This window comes from Coptis chinensis, chromosome 4 (genome assembly GCF_015680905.1).
Source record: "Coptis chinensis isolate HL-2020 chromosome 4, ASM1568090v1, whole genome shotgun sequence".
NCBI lineage: Eukaryota > Viridiplantae > Streptophyta > Magnoliopsida > Ranunculales > Ranunculaceae > Coptis > Coptis chinensis.
Genome location: NC_141459.1, coordinates 3,657,768 through 3,682,278, shown reverse-complemented (window position 1 = coordinate 3,682,278; position 24,511 = coordinate 3,657,768). Strand labels below are relative to the sequence as shown.

The window sequence follows — 24,511 nt, the reverse complement described above, 5'->3', positions numbered from 1 at the left end:
TTTTGTTTTTGTTTTTTTTAATAAACGTAGCTTATAGATGCGGCAGCAACTTATGCAGCTACTACTGGGAAACCTTGGATATGACAAGATTGTTATAATCTAATCAAACATACGCCAAAGTGGCAAAGAACTCAGTTACGCAACGAAACGCTTGCTCTAAAACCAAAAAAGAAAGCAAGATCCGGAGATCTTGAAGGCTTCGATTCTTCACCCTCAACCCTTTCAACGCCTCACTCTAACCCTTCACCTTCACTGTACTCGGAATACGATCCTAGCAGTATTGAAAGTTTTTTGGAGAGGTTGATTAGTAGGAAGTAGAGCAAAGAAATTGAGAAGAACAAGAAAATTGCTTCTACTGTCGAGGGTAATGTTGCATCCACTACTAAAAATATGGATGAATTTCTTCAGGCTTTTAAAAAAAGCCGAAGACATAGAGAAGAGATTCTAGATGGGCAATTTCAAACTATGGTGAAATTGAAGCAAGAGAAGACACAAAAAAAGTTATTTTTGAAGCAAGAAAAACTTCGTGTTAGATAGGAGGAAAATGAGACTAGGTTGTTGGCAATGTCACTCGACAAACTCAATCCTCATTTGCAAAGGGTTTTAGAGCTAAAACAAGAAGCAATTGTAGCTAAGTATGAAAAAGGGGCTAGATCAAGTAGTACAAATGAAGCTTCCGAGGACGAAGGAGCCAATGATGAAGAAAATGATGACTAGCTTGATAACTAAAGTAAATCTAGTAGTATGTAATAAGGGTGATATATAATAGTTGTATTTTATTTATTTATTTTTATTTTATGTTTTTGCAATCATGTATTAGTTGTCGTTCTATTATTAAAAATTGCAATTCATTTGCTAAATCAAATTGATCAAAGGAAGTAAATTAGAATTTATCAAAATGATCAAATGAACAATTCTAAATCACACAACATAATAATAATCATCATACAACAAACTTAATATTATAAATCATCAAGTCCTCACTTCTTACATACGCCTCCTCTGCCATGAACTCCTTCTTGACTGTCCTTGTGATAAACTCTCCGTTTGTCCATGTGATGAACTCACCCTTGTGCAATCAATTTGAGCATGTAACTCATCAACCTGTCATTGCAAATCGTCATAATCCATATGAGCCTAGAAAAGAAATGTCTCTCTCTTAACACTATAGGCGAATACCGAGGAGCACATGCCATCATTTACACGAATGCTTGTCTCATATCTCATCGTAGCTCATCTTGAAATAATTATTCATTAATAATTTATGACATTTTCATAATAAACAAAAATAATAAACCAAAACCAATAAAAAATAATTACTAGAGGTAGATGTCTAAGGTCAGGCTCTAACTGTACGACGCGAGTGTCATCAATAGAAGAAATGGGATGGTAAATCATCTGGCCACTCGGATCACTCAAACTGAAAACCCAAGGCCACTTTGACTGAGGGGGATCTAGCGCTGGAACAAATGTGTGTACAGGTCCATGCTGAAAAGTTGGTTGTGATAGCTGGCCAATCTGATATTCACGTTTGACACCCATTCTGTTAACTGTATGAATGTTGCCTGTATGACCCACATTTGGGAGCAAATAACCAATAGATACCTTAAACCAATAACGGTAATAATGCTCATAAGTTTGCAATGTAACTAGGTCAGAAGCTACTAGCCAACTCCAATCCACGTTTCTTTCGATGACTTGCTGTAAGGTCATGTCCTTAGCCTCTGAAACATGGGTAGGCGGATCAAGGGGGATACCAAAGCATGGTGTGAGATGTCTGTAACATCTATCCCCTAAATACCACTCCATATCACTCCTACAAGTGAATACTATCCTCCTATGAGAAATGAACAATGCGTATCTATAGTCATTTACATCGACGTGCACAGATGTCCGCCAAGGCCTCCAAACAATAGAAGCCTGTGTGCTAAACTCGATCTGGGTTCGGATAGAAGTTATGTTATGACTAATCTCATTGGTCAGATAAGCTCGATGAGGTCCGTGCCAAGCCCTGAGCCTAGGCCTCTCATCGGTGTACTCTGTGATGATAGGATTTGCAGCATAGAAATACTCATAAAACCATACCTCTAAGAGAATGACAAACCTTCCCATCTGGGGCTACTGACAACACCAGTCTGCCGAGAAGCCCTATTTAAACAATGCAACAAATTACAGTATATGGCTCCACCAAAATCAATACCACCCAACTCATGCAAGTGCTCAAAGTTGGCTAGATACCCTAAGTTAATCGTGGAATGGCCAGAAAGAAGAAACAAGACGCCCATCAAATACATACATAAAGCTCTTACATACTCATCAACATGTGCTTGACCATCATCAAAATCAAGTGACAAATAATTTATTAAAAACTGCAACCCATCATCATTAGTCAACGGTGTAATGTATGCAGCCTTGATACCATAAATCCTAACACCAGCACTGTCATATGACTCTTCGGTCAGACAAGGGAAGAAACTCATCATTTGGGCACAACTATAGAATTCAGTGCTACATCTCAACGGCTGACCTAATCCTATACTCAAACCAGATATCATACAAAAATCTAGTGAAGTGAAGCCCAACTCTCCCTGAGGGAAGTGAAAAGTATGTGTACTATATATCCCACCATCTCTCAACTAAACCATTGATAACTCCCTGAATGTCAGTCTTATTGTAAGGTATGTCAACTAGATGACCGGAGGGAGTCGCTAGAATTGCATCTCTAACATGGTCAAGTGTACCGACATTTTTAATATCATTCCACCACGTCTTAAGTGCACGGGGAATGCACCGAACCCGATACATAACACATCTCTGATGTACGCAAAATGAAACTAAAAGTAAAAAATAAATAAATAAAAATGTACATATTTAACTACTGTTTTCATGCTTATCATGAAACCTACTAGACACCGGTCTAAAATGGCTGAAATCCATAGCCTCAGCAGGAAATCCAAAATCGACTTGCTGATACTGAAGTAGCAATGGATCGTCCAACTTAGCTCCCTGATTTCCAGCTCCAGAAGTGCTTGGTTCATCATCTATATCACCTATGGGATTGCTCCAAACCAGTCTACTATTACCACTGTTTTGATCTTCCTCATTGTCACCACTCCATCTTGTTTGGTTATTATAGACGTATTCGTCGTCATAATATATTTTTTGTTAGAACTAGAGAAACTATGTTGAAAACAAATATGTGAAATGACAAAAGTCTGAGTGTCGCACGACATTTAAACAAGCATAACACGCGACATTGGTAATGTCGCGTGACAGTACTAATGGAGCACGACAATAGTACTGGTGCGCGACATTACCAATGGTGCGTGGTAGGGTTTACAATCACATTTGCGGTCGATATTTGCGACCACTTAGAGTTGGTCAACATTTGCATCAAGTTTCTCCAAATTTCATCTTCAAATTTGAAGGAAATACTACCACCACCTAGAGATGCTCTTAACAAAACAAAAAATGAAAAAATTGAGTTTTTTAATATTATTTGATTTATTTTTTTTTGGGTCAAAATCTGTGTCCTAACCATGTTGACCGTGTCCTGACTGCGTCTTGACCCACGTCCGGTTTAGTTAACCGTGTTCGATGCGTGTCCATGCCGTGTCCGTGTCCACGTCCAATGCAGACACATCCTGTTGATAGGTATGTCCGCGCTTTAGAGCTTTTGGATAAGTGGATATAAGGGCTATAAGTTAAGTTCTTTAATGCCACTAATATTTGTACTGCCGTTTAAGGTTGTGTTTGATAGCCCTATTTGCCATGGCAAATGCAAAAAACTAATATTTGCCGCTGTTTGTTACATTTTTTATCCGGTGACAAATTTTTTTAAGATTTGCCACACCCTTTGATTTGCCACCATTTTCATGACAAACTTCACATTGGGGGGAGCTGAGTAAATTTTGCCACGCCAAAATAACACATGAATTTGCCACCGAAATAAACAAATTTGCCGCACCAAGAGAAAAAAACCTGATAACATCTCTCCAACCCAACTTCTTCAAAAGAAAACCAATGAGGTGCGATTTTCTCAAGAAAAAATCACTTCCTCTCCTTAACAGGTTCGTCCTCTCTCTTCCTCTCTTTAATCCCTCCTCTTATCTTTCTCTATTCGGTTTAGGTTTACGACCATGTGAGGAGAAAACAACAACCATCAGTAATGTTCCTTTTTTTCCCCAAAGCGTAAGTAGGGGTTAGGTAGTGGCCCACCACTCCTACCAATAATATATACTATAAACAAACAAAATCTTATAATGTTTTTACTAGCAGCATCCTCATCTACATTGATTAGTGCTCTAACGGGGGAACAAAATGAAATGAAAAATTACATCCCACTTGACTAAGAGAAGCCAGATAATCTGCTTCTCTGTGTTGAGCTTAGTGTGTTGAATTGTGTTTTCATTAGGTATGTGCTTATAAAGATGGAGAGGTGGTTATAGATACTGTTGTTGGTATGCTTGGAAAAGATGACCCTCGCCCTGTCCAGCTTGACAACTTATTTCCAATTTTTTCGGTAACAAAAGGAGTCACTGCAGGGATGTTACATTGGCTAGTTGATAATGAGTATGGTACAAATAACTATTGATATACATAAGATCATCTTGACAATATAGATTTCTTATTTTTTTTTATCCTGATTAATGTATTTTCCACTTTTCGCCCTGGGTTGAATTGTTCTGAACAAGATTAGTGGTTCAATTGGTTTAATAGATGATAAATATGTGCACACTGGACAACATGGACTTTTATGTAGGAACATGGTGCTTGAATCTTAATTCTTACATGCACTACAAAAAAAGATGTGATGTACATAATAAAAAGACTACGGTAATAGGAGATGATGACATTTGTTTGCTACACTACCCTCTGTGTCTCTCTGTGTTGCAGTTACAATTTGTTTTATTTTCAAAATATTCCTTTAAATGCTTGCTTGAGCTGAATCTATTTTCCTAGATACAAAGTGATTAGGGTTGCATAGCGTCCACATCTTGTTTAAGGGCTTGCATTTGTTGTTTAGTTTTCTTTCTTTTATTAAAGTTTGCAGTGTTTAAGATTATTGTAGCGTATCACCATAATTATATTAGCGCATGTTGTTTGTCAGGAAGCTAAATCTTGAAGAAAACATTGCAAATATTTGGCCTGGATTTGGAATAAATGGAAAAGACTTGATAAAGGTACATTTATATATGAATCAAATGTTTAAATCTATCAACTATGCACCAATCATATAATATTCATATATCGTTCGAAAGTAATTTCTTTATAACTACTTTGATTTTTAGGTCCATCATGTGCTAAACCATACGTCTGGTTTGCATAATGCAATGATGTCCAACACTATCATGGATCCTCCATTGATGTTTGACTGGAATGCATGTTTAAACCGTATTCAAATGTCCACACCTGAAAGTGAACCTGGCCACAAGCAGTTGTACTCATCGTTTGGTTATTTATGTGGTGGTATTATTGAGGTATCCCTTACTTTATTTCCCTTCCAACACAATAGCCATCTTAATTTTTTATGCAGTGATGTATCATTATCATTACTATTAATACATAATTTCAATATATCATTTTCTCTACAAGAATTAGTAAATTGTTAAGAAAATGTATTATGTTGAACTTTTTGCATATGTCGTAATTACTGAAAACCACGACTATCCACATCAAATTCACCTTCAGGAAAAGAAAAAACTTCAAACCCAGTTGAGATTCATGTCAAAAGGGGATGAGGTCCTTTCCACATGTTTGGTACTTTGATTGCTTGTCATCAAGAAGGCGGTACATCCATCACTACGGTTGTGCCTTTAAAAATAACTTTAACACGATGTTCTGCCTCTAGTATGTAATGTTACCAACCCATGTTAAACGTTATGTGAGACAGGTTCTAAAAATGGTTTGAAGAGAGAGTAGGTCGATGCCATATCTTTATTGTCTATCTCCATCCCCTGTGCATATTATTTTTACTTTAGCTTTTACTCGGGCTTTCGCATGCTTTGCATTTGAACCCTATCTTATTACAAATAACTGTAAAAAGTGTTGAATTGTCTCAACTCTTGACCCTGTATATAATCACTAAATAAATCCAAAATAGAGCACTAGCTACTATTTGAATTATGTTCCTATCAAATAGCTCTTATTTCCTTTGTATTTGATTGTCAAAGAATAATATTTTAATACATCATAGCCTTATAGGTTGTGTTTGGTTTATGGAATTATGTTTCCATGGAAAACTAGAGAAAAAGAGAGAAGAAAGACCATACTGCTTTTATTATTTGCTTTTGGCTTTTACCATATACAAACCGATGCCCTGTTTTTGTGAGGTAGGAAAATGAATTCCCTTAATTCAAGAAAAGAACTTGCTTTCCCTAAATTTCATATGCTTAAAGAACACACTTTCTATTTTTTTTCATACAGCTTACTTTTTGTTTTTTGATATAACAATAGAACTATTTCCTTCCTTCTTCCAATCATGAATTACTTTCATGTATAAGACTATCCAAAGTTTGCATTGCCTTGCCTTCCTTCTGACTTGGACATGCCTATTATTGGAACTATTGCAGCACACTGGAGTGTAGATGAACCTTCTCAAATTTTGCCCAAGTGGTGGGATGGGAATGGGATCCCTAACTCAGCTAACAAATATAATGAGGTATTATGAGTACTACATGCCCTTACTTTCTTTTGTAAACTACTCATTCCAAAGTTGCTAATAGTATCTACCAAAACTGGTTTTCTTATATAGGATCATAAGGTAAGTTGGCATGCAACCCCTTTTGAAGAAAGGTTAGAGAAGGCGTTGTCAATCCAGGGTAAATGTCATTCTGGCTAATTACTTTTGTGCTAGATTTCTAGTTACCTTCACAATCCAATGTCCACAGTAACTTAGATGTTGCTTTCTTGTTAATAATCTATTATCGAGACTTTTAGGTATAGGATGGAAGGAGATACTGCTGCAACTGCGAGCCCATCGAGTTTGTTGAGACTTGTAGGAGGATTAGCTGCGACCTGCGCTCCCATTGAGTTTGTTGAGAATGAGGAAACTGATACTGCGATGTGTCTCGATTGCATGTGTCAAAACATCCTGAATCAGTGGTTTCCTATTGATGTATGGCACTTATTTCAAACATTTTCACGAGGCATGTAGAAGATTGCAGCAAAAATGGGCTCCTATATCTCTTGTTTCTCATTCCCGAATTTCAAAACTAGTTAACTAGTGATTCTTTTGTACAAAATGTTTTTGCTACATAGAATTTAGTGACTTTGGCAATATTTGCATGTGTTGGCACACGAAGTTGACATAATCTTTTGTTAAAAGGCTTGATATCTTCTACATATCGTCATCATCCCAATTGATTGACCTGTTTTTGAAGCCATAAGCAAGCTGTTGAAACCTGCTGCGACCCAACCTACTTATCATCGATAGACCTGAAATAAGTATGAACAACTTCAGCTTAGAGAACTTCATCTCATTTTAAGTTCAAGGTGCATAAAATTATAACCAAAAAAGTAACAATAAAGACACGGTCATAATGGATTGCATATTTTGAAGGGAGTGGGGAGAAGTACACACACCTTCAACCATTTTGTACAAAGCTGACCACCATCTATCTCAAGGCAAAGATGTTTTGCTTCAAGACGCAAAAATTCCTCTAGACTCTCAATTAATAATTTCTCGAACTGGAAAACTTCTTCCCGTGCATCCTTGTAACCATAGCATCCTCAGCATTTACAACACATGAGATTTGAATTTGGTGAAGTAAGGAGAGTGGCTATAATTTTTCAAATCTTAAATATTTTAAAAGCACAAAAAATTAAAATAAAATGAAATATTTGCCGTGACAAATTTGGACAATCAAACAGCAGCAAATGATTGCAAATCAGGACAAATGATATTTACCATAGTATCATCAAATAGTCGCAAATTTAAATTTGCCACAAATTTTTTGTAATTGTCACATAGCAAATTTGCCAGTGGCAAATGGTAACAAAATTTGCATTTGCCACAACTCTTATCAAACATAGCCTAAGAGCGTCATCAACACATTTCTAAATTCTGTTGTGACACCTCAGCATTTTCAATCGATCGAAATTTCTAAAACAAGTCAAGCACCAGCGCGTTTTGGACAAAATTTGGTTTTTTATTTCGGATGGGAATAGTTGTCCCATTCCAAATTTAATTTGTTTTAAACGGCAAAAGTTGTCCCGTCCCTGTTGAAACATTTTTTTTTAAACGCGCGCATTCTCAAACTTCCAGTACCATTTCCCATAGGAACAACGAGATAAACTTAAGCCCCATCATTTCAATCACCAAATCAATATTCGTTTTTCAACCAAATTTCTTTATGTTTTTTGCAATAGATCAACGTCGTCGAGCTGGACGTAAGAAGAATATTCTGCGTGGATCGGGGAGTTCAAATCCTCGAGAAAACGAAAGTGAACTCGTACCGGAAAATGATTTCAATTTTCCATGGAGATTGAGTATTGTTGATCATCCGACGTTGGCTCCCGATCCAAACAAGCATGTTTCGTGTTTATATAATACTGACGGAGTAAGTATGAGTTTATGAACGTTGTTCAATTGATTTTTATTTAAAATCATGTTTAGAATTTATCGTATACTAACTATTTGATTAAATGCCTCAACGTGTAGAAAATAAGTTCGACAAAATGGAGATGCGCAATGCCGAGCATTAAAGACTTCTGGAGTCACCTAGTGGAAAGAGGGGACGAAATGGAGCACGTAAGAGCTTGAATTTTGGGAACACCTTTTGGTCCACTGATATCGTGTACGAGCATTCGGACCGATCGTCCACTGATATTTGCATTGGCGGAACGATAGTGGCACACCACGCACACTTTTCACCTACCATGTGGTAAGATTGGTATCACACCACTTTACTTTACAATACTAATGGGTTTAAGTGTGGGTGAGAAGAAGCCAGTTTTGTTTGATTCAAGTATCAAAGATGATTTTGAAAGGTTGAAGACTTTACTGCCTTCGTTGTTTGATTTTGAAGGCAGACTTGTTCCAAGGAATATGGATGGCAGATACATTTTGAACCTGCCCATCAGAAAAATATTCATGCACCGATTATATTATGAATATTGTTTAGAACATGAAGTTGATGCCTTATACTTGGACCCAAACTCTGCGGAGGAGGATGAGTTTATCAGGATTTTTTTGTTATATTTTTTTGGGTCAAGTGGGTTTTACAACAGGAAAATCTGGGATTTGGGTTGGTTGGTTAGCCTCTTTGGTAGACCTTGATAATTTGGATGATTTTGACTGGGGAGGTGCTTTCATGTCACGTCTATATACAGGGCTTGATTTGTTTGTACAAACAAATGAAATGGGGAAGCAATGCAACATAATTACTTGGATAATATAGGTAATTCAATAGGATTTAACTTTTAAGATATAAGATTTTATTTTGTTAGTTAAATATTATATAATTTAAATTAGATACACTTTCATTTGATTATTTCAATACTGGTGGTATGAGTATTTGGCTTGCTTAAACCCTATACTGAATTGAGAAAGGATTGAGATAAGGACTTATGGCCTCGCCCACAGGGATGGGCTGCATTCGTTCATGCTAGATTAAGGGATGAGGTCCATAATGATCTTCAAGCTGCTAGGATCCAAATAGAAACGAAAAGTGTGAGATATATTGTTTGAAGTCCGTGGCAAGGTTCTCAATTTGAGAATATGCATATCTATCAGCATAATACTCTAATGTCATTAAAAAGATTCATATTGCAAGCCCCTGATATACGTGCTTGGTTCCTTGGAGATAGGGTGACTATGGAAACCATTGGATACAGATATATTCCTGCTCTCCCACCCACATATATGCGTGCTATGGATGTATCAGAGAATTTGATTGAACGGTATTGCGTTGAGAGTGCATGGCCGAGTTTTACTAATTATGTTGATTTGAACTCCACTCTTGATTATGACACTTATTGGCGGAAAGTTTCTAGGGGAAGCCTATCTGCGGGTTCACTTTATAGAGGTGCAAACATGGATGTCGCAACTAGTCAGAGTTTTAGACGAGACGTCGAATTCCCAAAACCTACAAGTTCCACAAGAACATCTGGAGTCTATCATGGTTATACACCCCCACCTAGTGATCCATACGACCCATGGTCATACCGCGTTGTTAGTTCTCAAGGAATAGAGAGCACATTTCACTTAGAGCGTTCGGTGCTTGTACCTGACTTACAACAATTTAATGAGGTATATTTATATTTCATTATGTTAATTTAAAACACATTATGTATATTTAACTTAGATACAATATTGACACAATGCAAGAAGCAGTGCGTGCTCGATTATCAGATGAAATGCAAATCAACCAGGGGCTTCGAGCTAGTTTAATTGAGCACACTCAACAGTATTATGGCTATTTAGACGAAGAACGAACGCAAAGAGCAAACGCTGAGCATAGGATGGCTGAGATGACAAACGAATTGGCAGCCTTGGTAATTTTATTATATGTTTGACATTTTAAAATATTTTTTTTATATATCAAATTTTAGATTTTAATTGCATTGTGTTGATGTTTTAGAGAATAGTTATAGATATCATGCATCAAAAGCAGTGTCTAATAAAGAGGGCTTAAAAGGGAGTGGGGAGGCGGTCGAGGGTGCTTTCTATAGTGCTATATTACACTATTTTGTAATAAGTTAGTGATGTCATTGTTGTTGTTGTTGGTTGTTGTTGTTTTTTAGGGTTTGAACAGGTTTTTGAGAATCTTAATAGGTTTAGGTATATGAATTATGTTGATTAAACAAAGGAGGCTATGTCCAATTTTTTTATGCATTAAATTAATTATTATATTGCGTTAATTTAAAGTCAAGATATTTGGGGGCTAGTGAATCTATTCATTGCATTAATTATTACATTGTTTTAATTATTACAGCAAGTTTAGAATCTATACATGTTTTTTGTTATGTAGACAAAGAAATTCTCATGTGAACAATCAAGCCCATGTGAATGTGACTAATAAGCCCATGGGCCTCCAAGCCAAACTTGCATTGCATAATAAAGAAAAAATACACTAAAACAAAGGGATCAATTTATACGTTATACATTGGCATTATTCCCAATGGATCAATTTATATCTGTTGGTATTATTCCCAAGGGGGGATCAATTTATGTCCATTGACATTATTCCCAAGGGGGTCAATTTATATCCATTGGTGTTTATTTCCAACGGATATATTTCTATCCGTTGGGCCTTTGCCTATATATTCAAAGTCATTTTCATTCATCACTTCAACTAGCTTTTCATTTTCATTCTCTAATCTTTCTCAACTTCAATTTCTATCTCAACTTCAACTACCAATATGGGGGGATTAAATATTGTCCACATTTCTAATACCACTCAAGGAAGCAGTAGATTTTTGCCCTAGGTGTGGCTTGTGCGATCAATGTAATCCTTCAATGTGTGGTGGAGAAACAAGTCGTACCTCTTAGAATTTAAGTGTAGGATATGTAATATTTGTACGTTGTTTAATTCATTAGTGTATTGTCTTTAATGGTTTTGTGTTTTTAATTCCTTAGAATTTTATAAGATGTTTTGTATTTTTATTTCAAATTAAGTTGTAATGTTTTATAATATTTTTAAACAAACACATTTTTTCAATAAAATATACTTTCATTAAAACAAAATACAATTTTATTTAAAGAAAAACATATACGTAAACAATAAAAATATATTACAACATAAAACTTAAATAAATTAGTACGCTAAAACATAATCTAATACCACTAAAGTACATGTCCAAGAATATCCAAACAACGTTCATGAACAAATTCAACTCCTTTAATTTCTAGAAACATACGTTTCACCGTAGTTTTTCACTCTTCATCGCTATTGAAAGCACCAACAATCCTAAGTGCACACTGCAAGGTAAGATATTTCTTACAATTTTTACAAATCCTCTCAAATCGTTCTAATAAGACTTTATTGGTTCTACCTCCACGATTGTCGTTATGTCTGAATATTTCACAAGTTGTATCCCAAATAACTCGCCTAGGTCATAATTTGACAACGCAATATTACGCTCCATTCCTTCAAGTGCAACCATATGTGCTCGACACAATAATTTATCTTCAGCAGAGATAAATTCCAAATTACGTCTTGGACGAGGATGACGCTCCATATTTTGTGAATTGGTGAGAGAAAAATTAGTGAATTGGTAATCCATTTAATGAAATAAGAAAGATGACAGAAAGATGAGTGAATTGGTGAAAATTAAGTGGGGTAGTGAAACAGTATATATATAGGCCACAAGGCCAACGGATCTAAATATATCCGTTCAGGCCTAACTGTACAAAATCGAGCCATTTGAATTTTTTATTAAAAAAAAAGGAAAAAATGTTGGACTGCAAAACTTGTCCAATCCCATCCTATTTTTGGACGGCTTGTCCGTGCGAGTCATTTCTATATTTCTCATTATTTTTGTTTCGAATTTGACAATTGTTAAAATAAAATTGGTGTTTTGGGGTGCGCAGTGGGAGTCAAAATTGCCAAATTCATTTCCAACCGTCCCAAGATTTGGCAAAATTGACAACAAATAATCAACCCACGTGGTGTAAGTATAAACCACTAAACAAATCAATTAATGGAACATGGAAAACTTCTAGAAGAACACACAATTAAAATGGACCTGCAATAAAACCTATATTCTTAGTGATGATCTCCCAAACAAAACAAAATTAGTTCGCTAATCCTCATTTTTCTCTTCTAATCATAGTACTAATATTCCTTATTAATTAATTAATTATTAATTCATAGTTTTTCTTCAAGTGGACAAGGTAATGCCACGTAGCAACCTGATGACCTGGATATATATCACCAATAAAAACGTGGTGGCATTTCAGTCAATCTATGCCACAGCAGTTTTGGACCCAAGTAGGTGATAATTATCACTACCCCCTCTCTATCACCTGCATTGCAAATGCTCTAACAAGGACATTTCTGTACCACTCTCTCTTCATTATATTATTTCGCCGAAAAAAAAAAGGTTGGTGGCGATTGACAGTAGTTAGAAATGTGGCGAAGTGTATCTCGGAAAATTACATCATCCTTAAGAAAGAAACAACCTTTTGTTTCTAGATTCTTCTCTTCTGGATCGGTAAGTCTTTGAAATATATATATAATTTTCCGATTTTATTGATTTGATTTGATTGAAATATGTTACTGTTAATGTTTGTTTGTAGAATGGAGGAGGATATACAATAGTAGATCATACGTACGACGCGATTGTGGTAGGGGCAGGTGGTGCTGGGCTTAGAGCTGCTATTGGACTATCTGAGCATGGATTCAATACCGCTTGTATTACTAAACTTTTTCCAACTCGTTCTCATACCGTTGCAGCTCAGGTATATTATTCTTTCAACATTTGGATTGATTTTTTATTTATTTTTTAATCTTATGATTTGGATCGTATGTAGGGAGGTATAAATGCGGCATTAGGTAATATGACTGTGGATGACTGGAGGTGGCATATGTATGATACAGTGAAAGGAAGTGATTGGCTAGGTGATGTTCTTCATTTTATTTATTTGGATTGGAAAGTCTTTCTCTGTATGATACAATTATATTATTAAAATATGGTTTCATTGATCTTTTGGTTCAAACAAGATATTACACTGCTATTCTGGTCCGAGTCGATGCAGATGGGAGGATTTTGTTGTTTTTTCTTTTTCATTTTCTTATGTAACTTCACTTCTAAAAAATGGAAGAAATGCTTCTCTGAGATAACAGGGGCTAGAAATAGTGAGATTTGTGTTTCTTTTCCCTTTATAGTTTATGAATTGTAGCTCATTAAATACTCTTTATTTTGGAAGTTACACAACATCTAGTCATTTACTTTGGAGATTAGACATTTGTTGTTTTGACACTGATCTGGAGAAGCGTCTGGAAGACAACATTCAATCACTTCTTTGTACTGCGTGTGTAGTTTGTGCGATCTGGTGTTTACTGTGATTGTAAAGGAAATTTAACTTATAATTAGCCCAGAAAAATGAAACCAATGCATGTTTACTGGGTCTGTCCTGAGATTTCTTCAAACATATGTAATATAAGGGTTTCTGTATGTTTAGAACATTTTCTTTAGCTATTGTTGTTATAAATCCAACCCAAGGAAATAGATAATGGGTACATGTTGCTTTAAGTTTATGATGTAGCTCCCGCTACAGCCTTCTAGCAGTAGGGTCACTTGGAAAACGGTTCTTCTTGTTACCTATCTATCTGTGATTCGATTTTCTTTGAGAGCCCTAGTTTAAAGTTTATTCATTGGGGTTGAACTATTGCAGGTGATCAGGATGCTATTCAATACATGTGTAGAGAGGCGCCAAAAGCAGTGATAGAACTTGAAAATTATGGATTACCATTTTCTCGAACCGAGGAGGGGAAAATATATCAACGTGCATTTGGTGGCCAGAGCCTGGATTTTGGAAAAGGTAATCAGTTGCATGTTTCAGTAGAAGAGAAGAAATTTTCTGGTATGTGATCATTGTCAGATCTAATTTTGCTAGTTGTATGCTGCTATTACAGGTGGACAGGCCTATCGTTGTGCCTGTGCTGCTGATCGTACTGGTCATGCCTTGCTGCACACATTGTATGGTCAGGCGATGAAACACAACACACAGTTCTTTGTAGAATACTTCGCCTTGGATCTAATCATGGACAGTAGTGGTAAATGCTTGATAGTTTCTTAGGTTCTCGCATATTAAATAATACCCGTTTCCATGATGCTATTTCAATCACAAGTTGTTTTCGCTATTGTCGTTATTGAAAATGGTGTAATGCAATCTAAGCTTTTGCAAGATAAAACTTTTGCATATTTGTGCGATATGCCAAATTGGCAAGTTTTAAATAGTAAAGTTTTGATGGGGTTGTTCTCTTTTCAGTGGCGTTGCTTGTCCAATAAAGTGGCACAATTGGAGTATATTCTTAAGACTTATGGACTATTTTTATTGTCAATATCTTCAGGTACATGTCAGGGAGTAATTGCGCTAAATATGGAGGATGGGACTTTACACCGGTTCCGTGCTGCTTCCACAATTTTGGCCACTGGGGTACTAATCCTATTTTATATTGCTTTCTCTCATTGACGTTGGTTCAATATTATATTTTACTTAAAATTTATACTCCATCAGGGTTATGGTAGAACATACTTCTCTGCAACCTCAGCTCATACATGCACTGGAGATGGCAATGCGATGGTCGCACGTGCTGGGTTGCCTCTTGAGGTTTGTGTCTTCCTTGAATTTTGAAATTTTTAATTCCGTTGGGTACTATAATTACGAAAGTTCTACTTTTCGCGACAAACGTATTTAACTCCTTTTCGTTGTAGGATCTTGAGTTTGTGCAGTTCCACCCCACGGGTATCTATGGCGTTGGTTGCCTCATAACAGAAGGTATATACTCTTTTTATATAGAATAAAGGTTAGAGCAAGTTTCACAATAGCTGCCCCTGATAATTGGGTTAAGTCGCATAAGCAGAATTGATGGTGATTTTTGGTTTTCATTGATTGTATGTTTGTTATCATCAGGAAAGCTTGAATTACTCTTCTTGAATATAAGCAAGGAATGACCATACCTTTTGAACCTATTCATTTATGTCATTTTTTCTGTTATATCTTCATTCTTGATTTTTATTGAACTTGCAGGATCTCGTGGTGAAGGGGGTATCCTTAGGAATAGCGAAGGTGAACGGTTCATGGAACGGTATGCCCCTACTGCAAAGGATCTTGCATCAAGAGATATTGTGTCACGATCCATGACCATGGAGATTCGAGAGGGGCGTGGTGTAGGTATGCAGTTGTCTTAGTTTGATGATCTTATTATCTTCAATTGTAACAGTAGTAACACACCCAAATAAGGAATAGAAAAAGAAAAAAAAATGTAGTTATTTTTGGTAATTATTTTGAGTTGCATCAAGTACAAGTAATTCCTTCCAGTTGCTATTCTTTCTTCTACTTTCTTGTAATGTGGTTTTGATTGTCTACAGGACCACTGAAAGACCATATCTATCTCCACCTGAATCACTTACCGCCAGAGGTACTAAAGGAAAGACTTCCTGGAATTTCTGAAACGGCTGCCATTTTTGCGGGTGTTGATGTTACCAAGGAACCTATTCCTGTGCTACCTACTGTTCACTACAATATGGGAGGTATCCCTACAAATTACCATGGCGAGGTAAGAATGATATGTGATGAATGAAGTTGACATGAGGCTTAAGTTCAAATATATATTCATTTCAAGCAATTGGTGCACGCTACTCTCTAGGTTGTTCAAATCAAAGGGGATGACCCAGATTCGCTGGTTCCTGGGCTAATGGCTGCTGGTGAAGCTGCTTGTGCGTCAGTACATGGTTCTAATCGACTTGGCGCAAATTCTTTGCTCGACATTGTCGTTTTCGGTCGAGCTTGTGCAAACAGGGTTGCAGAAATTTCTAGGCCAGGCAAGTGGTTTACATGTTACAAGATTGCTGCTGTCACATTTCTTTTGAACTCTGAATTAATTTAGTGTAATTTAATTGTCATCTTGTAGGCCAGAAGCAGAAACCTTTGGAAGCTGATGCCGGGGAGAAAACCATTGCGTGGCTGGATAAAATAAGGAGATCAAATGGTTCATTGCCTACATATAAGATCCGTTTGGATATGCAAAGGATTATGCAAAATAATGCTGCTGTTTTCCGTACGCGGGAAACTTTAGAAGAAGGTAAGTATTGTAGCTTCTCTAACTTACGATAAAATTGCTTTGGATTTTCTGTTGAACTGGAGCTAGTTTAGACTATCTTTCCACTAGCACCCTTTGTTCAACTTGTCTGTTCTCCCAGATATTGTGTCATTACAGAAGTCTTCAACTGTGCTTTCGTTAATATTATGTTGGAGGAGCAACAAGGATGCATTTGTCTGTCACTCAACTTTTGTTAACCATATTAATCTTCTTTGTGGCATCTTCCTTTTTTACTTCGTCAGGTTGCCAGTTAATTGACAAAGCATGGGAGAGCTTCCATGATGTAAAGTTGAAGGATAGGAGTCTGATATGGTGAGTATATATACATCCATCTTAATTGATGGTTACATTTTGCAAAATTAAAGATATCTGATGGATCAAAATTTTGACTATTATATTGTCAGGAATTCCGAGTTGATAGAGACAATTGAACTGGAGAATCTTTTGATAAATGCATGTATCACCATGCATTCGGCTGAGGCTAGGAAAGAGAGCAGAGGAGCGCATGCCCGTGAAGATTTTACGGTCAGTTCATGCTGTCTGCCAATTATTCCTCACCTATTTTTTATATTTGTTGTATGCAAGTAGAGTTAATATTATTTCTTTTTGGTTGCAGAAAAGGGATGATGAGAATTGGATGAAACATACTTTGGGGTAAGTTGGTTTTCCAATCACATTGATCAGTAGGTTTTCTTTACATTTCTGACTAGTAGGGGTTCCTGCATAGTTTAAAAGAGTTTGGATATAAATATCGAGATCTGAAGAGTTGTGAATTGAAAAGTTTTTATTTGAAGGGAGAAGGTTCACAAAATATACGTGCATGCATGCTTCACAGATTTTGCATTTCAGAGCTATTGTGATTGACAACCACGTGCATCTATGGGTTATCTTGGCCAGGCAAACTACAGTAGTGCTCACCGCTAGGTGGATGTTATTAAGGATACACATACGCCATTGCATGTGTATCCTTAAATAGATGTAACTCACCACATTGAAATGATCTAATAGCATGGTTTATCATGATGATTTTATAGTCAAATTTAAGGGTTTGACGGTCCCGAGTGTCAATTGAGTTTCATTTTTTCGTAATATGTTTATTGTATCGTCTTGGGTGGTTGACCCCTGTCTCGTGCTGTTGCTATATATACTGCTGAAAATGTATGCAGGATCAATTCTGTTCATTTCCTTGCCATTGGAACTGATATTTACTTGAAACTGCAGATATTGGGAGAATGGGAAGATTCGACTAGATTACAGACCTGTTCATATGAACACATTAGATGATGAAGTTGAGCCATTCCCTCCAAAAGCTCGTGTGTATTAAAAAACTCCTACCTCACACTGAGTATAAAATAGATTGTAATAAAGTGTTGCACAGCCAAGCTTCGAGGCAATGATTGTAGCCGTACATCAGAGTGATTATCTGATGTTATGATTTGTATCATTTAACACTTGTTAATATTTGTGCTTTTTAAGCCCCAGCAAAATCTCACCTAATAATTAGTCTGGTAACTCTGGGTACTCTTACACCCTGTATGTGTTTATGGAGACGAGTATTCATTTTGGTTTTATTTTTCTAATAGTAATCTTGTTAAGAAATTTATACAGGACATGCTTCTCAATTTGTGACGTTTCCTCATTATTGGATTCCAACTTTGTTTTCCTTTTAGTTGATCCTGGAAATAATTTTTTCTATAACAGTGCTTCTAATGCAAAGAAGATTACCTGCATGATCCTCAAAGGAATTAAGGTTCCTGAGTGGTGTTGTACAGGATTGTAATGTCGATTATTGTCCTATATTTGCTAGGACAACTGATAGGATTAAATCTACAACTGCCCGTAAGAAAGATAGAATTTCCTTGGGATTGAGGGCATGGAGTGTATTTTGCTCTGTGTGGATGGTGACTGATATGGTGTCTTCCACGCAATGCCACTCTTTTTTGTTCTAAGCCGAGAGAAGTTGGACTAAAACGTGGCAGTTGATCCAATGCAATGTACTACGTTGTTTTTCAGCTACATTGTTCCGTAGGGCTGCTACCTCGTTTAGATTAGATAATGTAGCCCTGGGTTTCTTGCTCTGTGCTTTGTCACTCTATTAACTAACAATTCATAATTTCCAAGTCGTTTAATTCCCTAGTTCCCAAATCCCCAATATATTTCTCATTGTAAGAGAACTTTTAAAATAAGGCTGCAGTTCATAGATCAGTTTTTACTTTTTCGAAGGAAAAAAACACAGGATCGTTGTAGTGACTTAGAGCCTCCTTTTCCCGCAGTCTAGGGTGGAATTCGAGCTTATTGAGCGAGCTTCATTATGCTCAAACTTGGGTTGTTTATTAAACGAGTTTTAAGCTAAGCTCAAGCTTGGTTCGTATATTATATGAAGTTATGAATGAGCCCAAGACGAACAAGTAGCGAGCTTTACCGCATGAGGGCAATATATGAGCATACCAAGTCGAATTGCAGCAAAATCGTTTATATAACGAGCTTTAAGCTCCGGCTCGTATATAGTAAATAAATAAATGAACCCGAGCTTATCAATTAGTGAGCAACTCAGCTCGAATTCCACCCAGGGCCATGGCCAGTGCACATTCTTGCTATGTATTCGAGAGAGGTCTAATTCCACGATGAATTAATTACTCACCGAAGCAAGCAAGGACTCTACCTAGCACTTTATGCAAGTAATCTGTCGTGGCAGCGTGCTCGACACTTCTCAAGGTGGTGCTATATCATTTCTGAATTATTTTGGTGCATTTATTAACTTAGTTTTCCCTATTATCAAAATCCAAAAGTAAATTAGGGAGTGAGAAAAGATGAAAACTAAAATCATTCCATTGCCGGGATTTGAACCCGGGTCGCCTGGGTGAAAGCCAGGTATCCTAACCGGGCTGGACTACAATGGATATATGAAAATGCTTTGCATACCTACAACAAGTATAGTGGAGCCTCTGACTTGAGGCATATAGAGCTTTTTTTTTTTTTTTTTCCGCTAATCTATATAGCTACCTTAATCCATGTTTATAGCAGTATAATTTAAGATATAATATTTTCACTCATCTACTATCACCTCTTTCTATATTAAAGAGTACATCTGAGGTGGACCGTCTCTCTTCTAGGTGGCGCAATCTTAAAGAGAAGAGCTTCCCATGTGGACTCCTTAGTGGGAAGAGATTTTCAAGGCAATTTTCCTAATCCCGACTAACTAAAATTTCCTAATCCTGATTGAATACTAACCAAAGATTCTTATCACTATAAAAAACTTCTAAATTGATCATGACAATTATTATCTTTCCGGTCTCTACCTCTTGGTCAAATCCAGTAAGTTTTGTTTTGTTTTTCCTGCTTCGGTTGATGTACTTTAATTTTGATTATTCTGTAACATCCAAATATGGCACTGTATCTCATCCTTCTGAAGTTTTGAAAAGTTGGTAATAGAGTTTAGTTTAGGTTTAATTGATAGAAGCGGTCATTGAGAGCATTTAGTTAATGCAAAGAGAGGTAAATTTTTAAAAACTATCAGTTTCTAAATTTATTTTGTTATATTGATTTCAAATCTTTCAATGTATGAAATCTAATGTCACATGCCTGCGATGAATTATTAATTTGTAAGCTATTATCTCATGGTAGCTGTAGAAAGTACTCAAAAGATGAATTTCTTCAACGCAAGGGTTCAGTAAGAGTTGAATAGCAAAATAGCATTCACTTCATTTTGCTGGTGTCTCGGAACTACAAGAATTATTAAAGACAAAATAGTTCCACTGAGACACCAAACAGTAAGGATAAAGCTTTGGATGTCAAATGCCTTTTATTTATGGCAGTAAGTATTTTCTATGGGTTATAAAGTGGAGCATGTCTTCAGTGCGCAGGTCGTATGGTGCGCAGGTAATATGGGCCTTTAGATCAGTACTTTTGCCATTAAATACACACGCACTCCTTGGTATGAGTGGCCGAGATATAATAGCGCACCATACATCTCGCGCACCATAGAGTTAGCCTATAAAGTGGGGTCTAAATTATGCTCTTGAAAACCTCCAATCGAGATTAGTTAACTCATATGCGAGTACTAGCATGAGGAATGCCATTGTATCAACAAAACTTATTCCACATATACTGGATCAAATATGGTATCTGCTATTAGTTTGAACTAGAAGAAATATTATATTGTCATGATATTGCCACCACATTTTGAAGCGTAATATCGCTCAAGTTCAGCACATATGTAAAGGATATATATAGGCATCAAGAGTTATGACTCAAGAAATTTTCTCGATTGTTTGATTATGGATAGTGTGATCGACTAAAGAAGATCCTTCCCTTATATGTATCTTGACCTTTTTGTAAGGGTTGAAATTGAAATTTACCGTACTTTGACAATGTCTATGTTGCTCAGTAGCTGATGCAAAGAGGAATTACTTAATATGCATCGAACGAAGCAACTATTTGGGAGAAGACAGCTGCAAGGATATTCACGAACCAAGGCATGCACAAGTATTCCTTGGGATGGAAGCTATTGAATGACTTGAAGGTAGGCATCCAAAGACATTTTATGGAGGCAGACAACACCAACACCATAGCCTTTCTACAGAAAGTTGTTATTGAAACTAAGTAGAAAACAAATAAAGTAATCAGATTGATGTTGATATGGAGTAATACCAAGAGATATATAATGGTTACTGTCCAATTTTGCATACACAAGTTACAGAGGTAGAAGATATGTAGTTCAAATATTAGGAGATCAAATTAATTGGCCGGCTAATTTTTTTTAATTATTTAGTGTTCCACCTTCTTTATCTTTTTTATTTCATTGGTGTGATTGAAGGGTCTTATATTAGCTTATTAATATTCCAGGGTGGTGTACTTGAGTGGCTGAGTGCATTCTATATCAGAGGCACTCAAGAAAAGTGGGGTAACTGGTGTGCCCACAACTAATTCTTATATGCATGTGTAGAATAGAAGAATTTGGAGCATTCCTACTAGGTTTAGTTAATGCTACGACATTAGTGTTCTCATATGAATACCAGATTGGGAACATAAATGATTAGCAATTTTGTAGCCAACAACTACAACGCTATAAAGAAGCAATTTGTGGAACAGATTGGGTCATTGTTAATGCATGCAGCTTAGTATAGAATCAAGAGTTTTATAAGCTGAGTAAATTTAAGACTCAGAACTGATTGAATTGGCGTGCTTTTGTTGATTTTTACCTAGACAACTCATGAGTTTAGGTTGTGCTGCCACATTCAAATAAACCGATGAGCCATTACAAATTAACTTTGTCGAGTAGTACTCGTGATCGCTCAAGATTACCACTCCACGAAAATAACAATTTTGAGAAGGACATTCATGCATACTGGAGTACGTATTGAATTTGGTACTACACATAATAATTTGGTTAACCCATAACATGTCAAAGATCAAGATCAAACACAGAAGAAGTTGCTAAGGGCAATTTAGGACTTGCAGTAGTAAGAGCATTTTAAAGCAGATACGGTTTAGATAACATTGGAAAATGATTGGTCAGGCTATCATCACTAATAATTGAGCTGAATGTCATCATATGGTGGGGAGTGTACATTAAAAATGCCATTTCTATAGGATGGTTGAACCTGTGTGTGGAAGCTGATATAATAGCATATAAAGGAAGAATGAGTGTTGCCTGCTTGGCGCACCTCAGTACTAAAACTGAAGGAATGCATATAATTAATAAATGTCCTAACGCTTAACGTTATAGACTTATAGCACAACAAGATAAATCATGAATTGATAATCACATGACATTCCCGGTCGAGTATCACATGACATTCCCGGTCGAGTCTTTGAAGGCGCTTTAACGTATGAGTGAAGCAAGAAGGAGATTTGAAGAAAGAATTATGGAATTGGCTACTAAGCAAATTCAAATTTAAATGACACTTCGACAACTTTGAAGATGCATTAGAGATACTAATGGATTATGGTCTTTTACTAAAACACATATGGAAGCAGCTACTCTAGGTGGGATGATAACTCTATGGAAACTCAACATTAAGTTTATTTTTATGAAGATATGAACTGTGCAAGATGATAGTGGAATCTATAAATGAGGCCGGCCAGCCATATGGCCGGGTCCAAAACCTTGTCTATATATTAAAGTAGAGACCTCTAAAAAAAGATTTTTCTCTCTCTTAAGTGACACTCTAATATGAGAGATAACATTTTATCTAAACCTTTTATGCCACGTGGAACCTCTTTGGAGTGTTCGAGTGTGAAATAACTTGTTTTTACCAAACCTGCTAAAAATAGGGGTAGGCCACGTAGAATCTTTTTGGAGAGTTTGAGTGTGAAATAACTTGCTTTTACCAAAACTTGCTAAAAAAATAGGTGTAGGCCCCAAAACTTGTTTAAAAATAGGTGTAGGCCACAGCAGAACCTCTTTGGACTAAACAATCTTTACTTACTATTCATATATTTACGCATAATGCTAACATCACAGCTAAGCTGCTCCAAGTCTCGAGTAAGGCAATAAGACAATGAAATGGTACTTTCAGAGAAGCTGACTTAACATACCATTCGTTTGCCAAACAACTTCTTCAGTTCGACTTTGGCCATGGCTGAAAACTCCACATCTTCGCCAGCCTTGAATTTCACAGCACAAGGAAAAAAAGAGATTTCAGAGAACGGAACCGTATTCACTTGGAGCTTTTTCTATCTCATTCTATAATTGATTATGTATATACAGACACCTCATTTGATTATATATTTTTGAGTATATACATAATTTTTTTTTTCTAAGTTAGCAATTTGAGTATATACTATAACAAGTAACTTTTAACTTTTTGACAAACCACAAGCGCCAGTAATCTATCCTAAATTGTGCAGTGCCAAGAGAACGATAACAATACTTGGTCTGTAGTACAGTAGCAGCATGTTAACATCATGTCACTATATGGAATTGATAAATTTACATGTTCTATTGGTGACTTTCTTTCTGGAATGATTAAAGCAAAGGCACTGCTTCAAGCTAGATTATGAACAACCATCTGTACAAAGTGGAGACTAAAATGGCTAAGTCCAATATTTCCAAGGTTCTCATCCTAATCTCAAGATGAGAGATAGAAATAGTTGTGTAAGAGGCACCGTATTCTTGCCCTTGACATTAGCTCTGAAAAGTTCCACACTTACAGCTTTCCTCTTTCTCTTGAGCTTCCTAACTACTACATACTTACTGAGAAATTCTTAACTCAGTAGAACCTATGCATTTAAACTAACACACAGTCAAGCCCCATAGAAAACCAATCACCCTCACGAGTGGGAGTCATAATCAAGTGACCTTATGGCATCAACAATTGAGATGGCTATTGATGGGGCTGAAGATCTACTCCATTTTTTAATCAACACTCCTCTCTACAAACGACTTAAGCTCCTGAGTTATATTAAATGTGACGTTAATACCATAGTGTTATTTACACTTTATTTCAGTTTTGTCAAAGATTTTACGGTTTTACCTTACGGGCGTTAAAATTTTTCTAAACATTTGAGTCCTTGATAACATCCTTCACAGGCAAGCCAATTATTCTTGCATTTAAAAAATATGGAACCTAATGATGACTTAAGGATGAAAATTTAAGGACAATGTTGAACGTATTCTCTCTTCCGAGAATACTAGAAATCGATCATACGCTTGTAAGTATAAATAAATTTGGAGACCAAACAAACGAAGAATTTAAAGCCTCATACAACGGTTTCAAAACAATGTCTTTAAAAAT

At 36.3% G+C, this 24,511-nt stretch overlaps 1 protein-coding gene, 1 long non-coding RNA gene and 1 other non-coding gene across 3 annotated transcripts; 2 read left to right on the top strand and 1 right to left on the bottom strand.

The window, feature by feature from the left end:
- The first annotated feature begins 12,986 nt into the window (after window positions 1–12,986).
- LOC147501275 (succinate dehydrogenase [ubiquinone] flavoprotein subunit, mitochondrial) lies at window positions 12,987–18,394 on the top strand. The gene is made up of 16 exons (XM_086606312.1): window positions 12,987–13,158; window positions 13,244–13,405; window positions 13,478–13,565; window positions 14,342–14,488; window positions 14,583–14,723; window positions 15,021–15,106; window positions 15,188–15,280; window positions 15,385–15,448; window positions 15,701–15,844; window positions 16,042–16,229; window positions 16,320–16,494; window positions 16,584–16,754; window positions 17,015–17,084; window positions 17,177–17,297; window positions 17,389–17,426; window positions 17,994–18,394. The coding sequence occupies exons 1-16, from the start codon at window positions 13,075–13,077 to the stop codon at window positions 18,094–18,096; spliced, it is 1,875 nt and encodes a 624-aa protein (XP_086462438.1). The 5' UTR covers window positions 12,987–13,074; the 3' UTR covers window positions 18,097–18,394.
- A 1,204-nt stretch (window positions 18,395–19,598) lies between these two features.
- On the bottom strand, window positions 19,599–19,672 carry TRNAE-UUC (transfer RNA glutamic acid (anticodon UUC)). Its single transcript has one exon. It is a non-coding gene; the product is annotated as a tRNA-Glu (tRNA).
- A 182-nt stretch (window positions 19,673–19,854) lies between these two features.
- Window positions 19,855–21,457, top strand: LOC147501273 (uncharacterized). Its single transcript, XR_015219795.1, has 2 exons — window positions 19,855–20,087; window positions 21,160–21,457. It is a non-coding gene; the product is annotated as an uncharacterized LOC147501273 (long non-coding RNA).
- The last annotated feature ends 3,054 nt before the right edge of the window (window positions 21,458–24,511 follow it).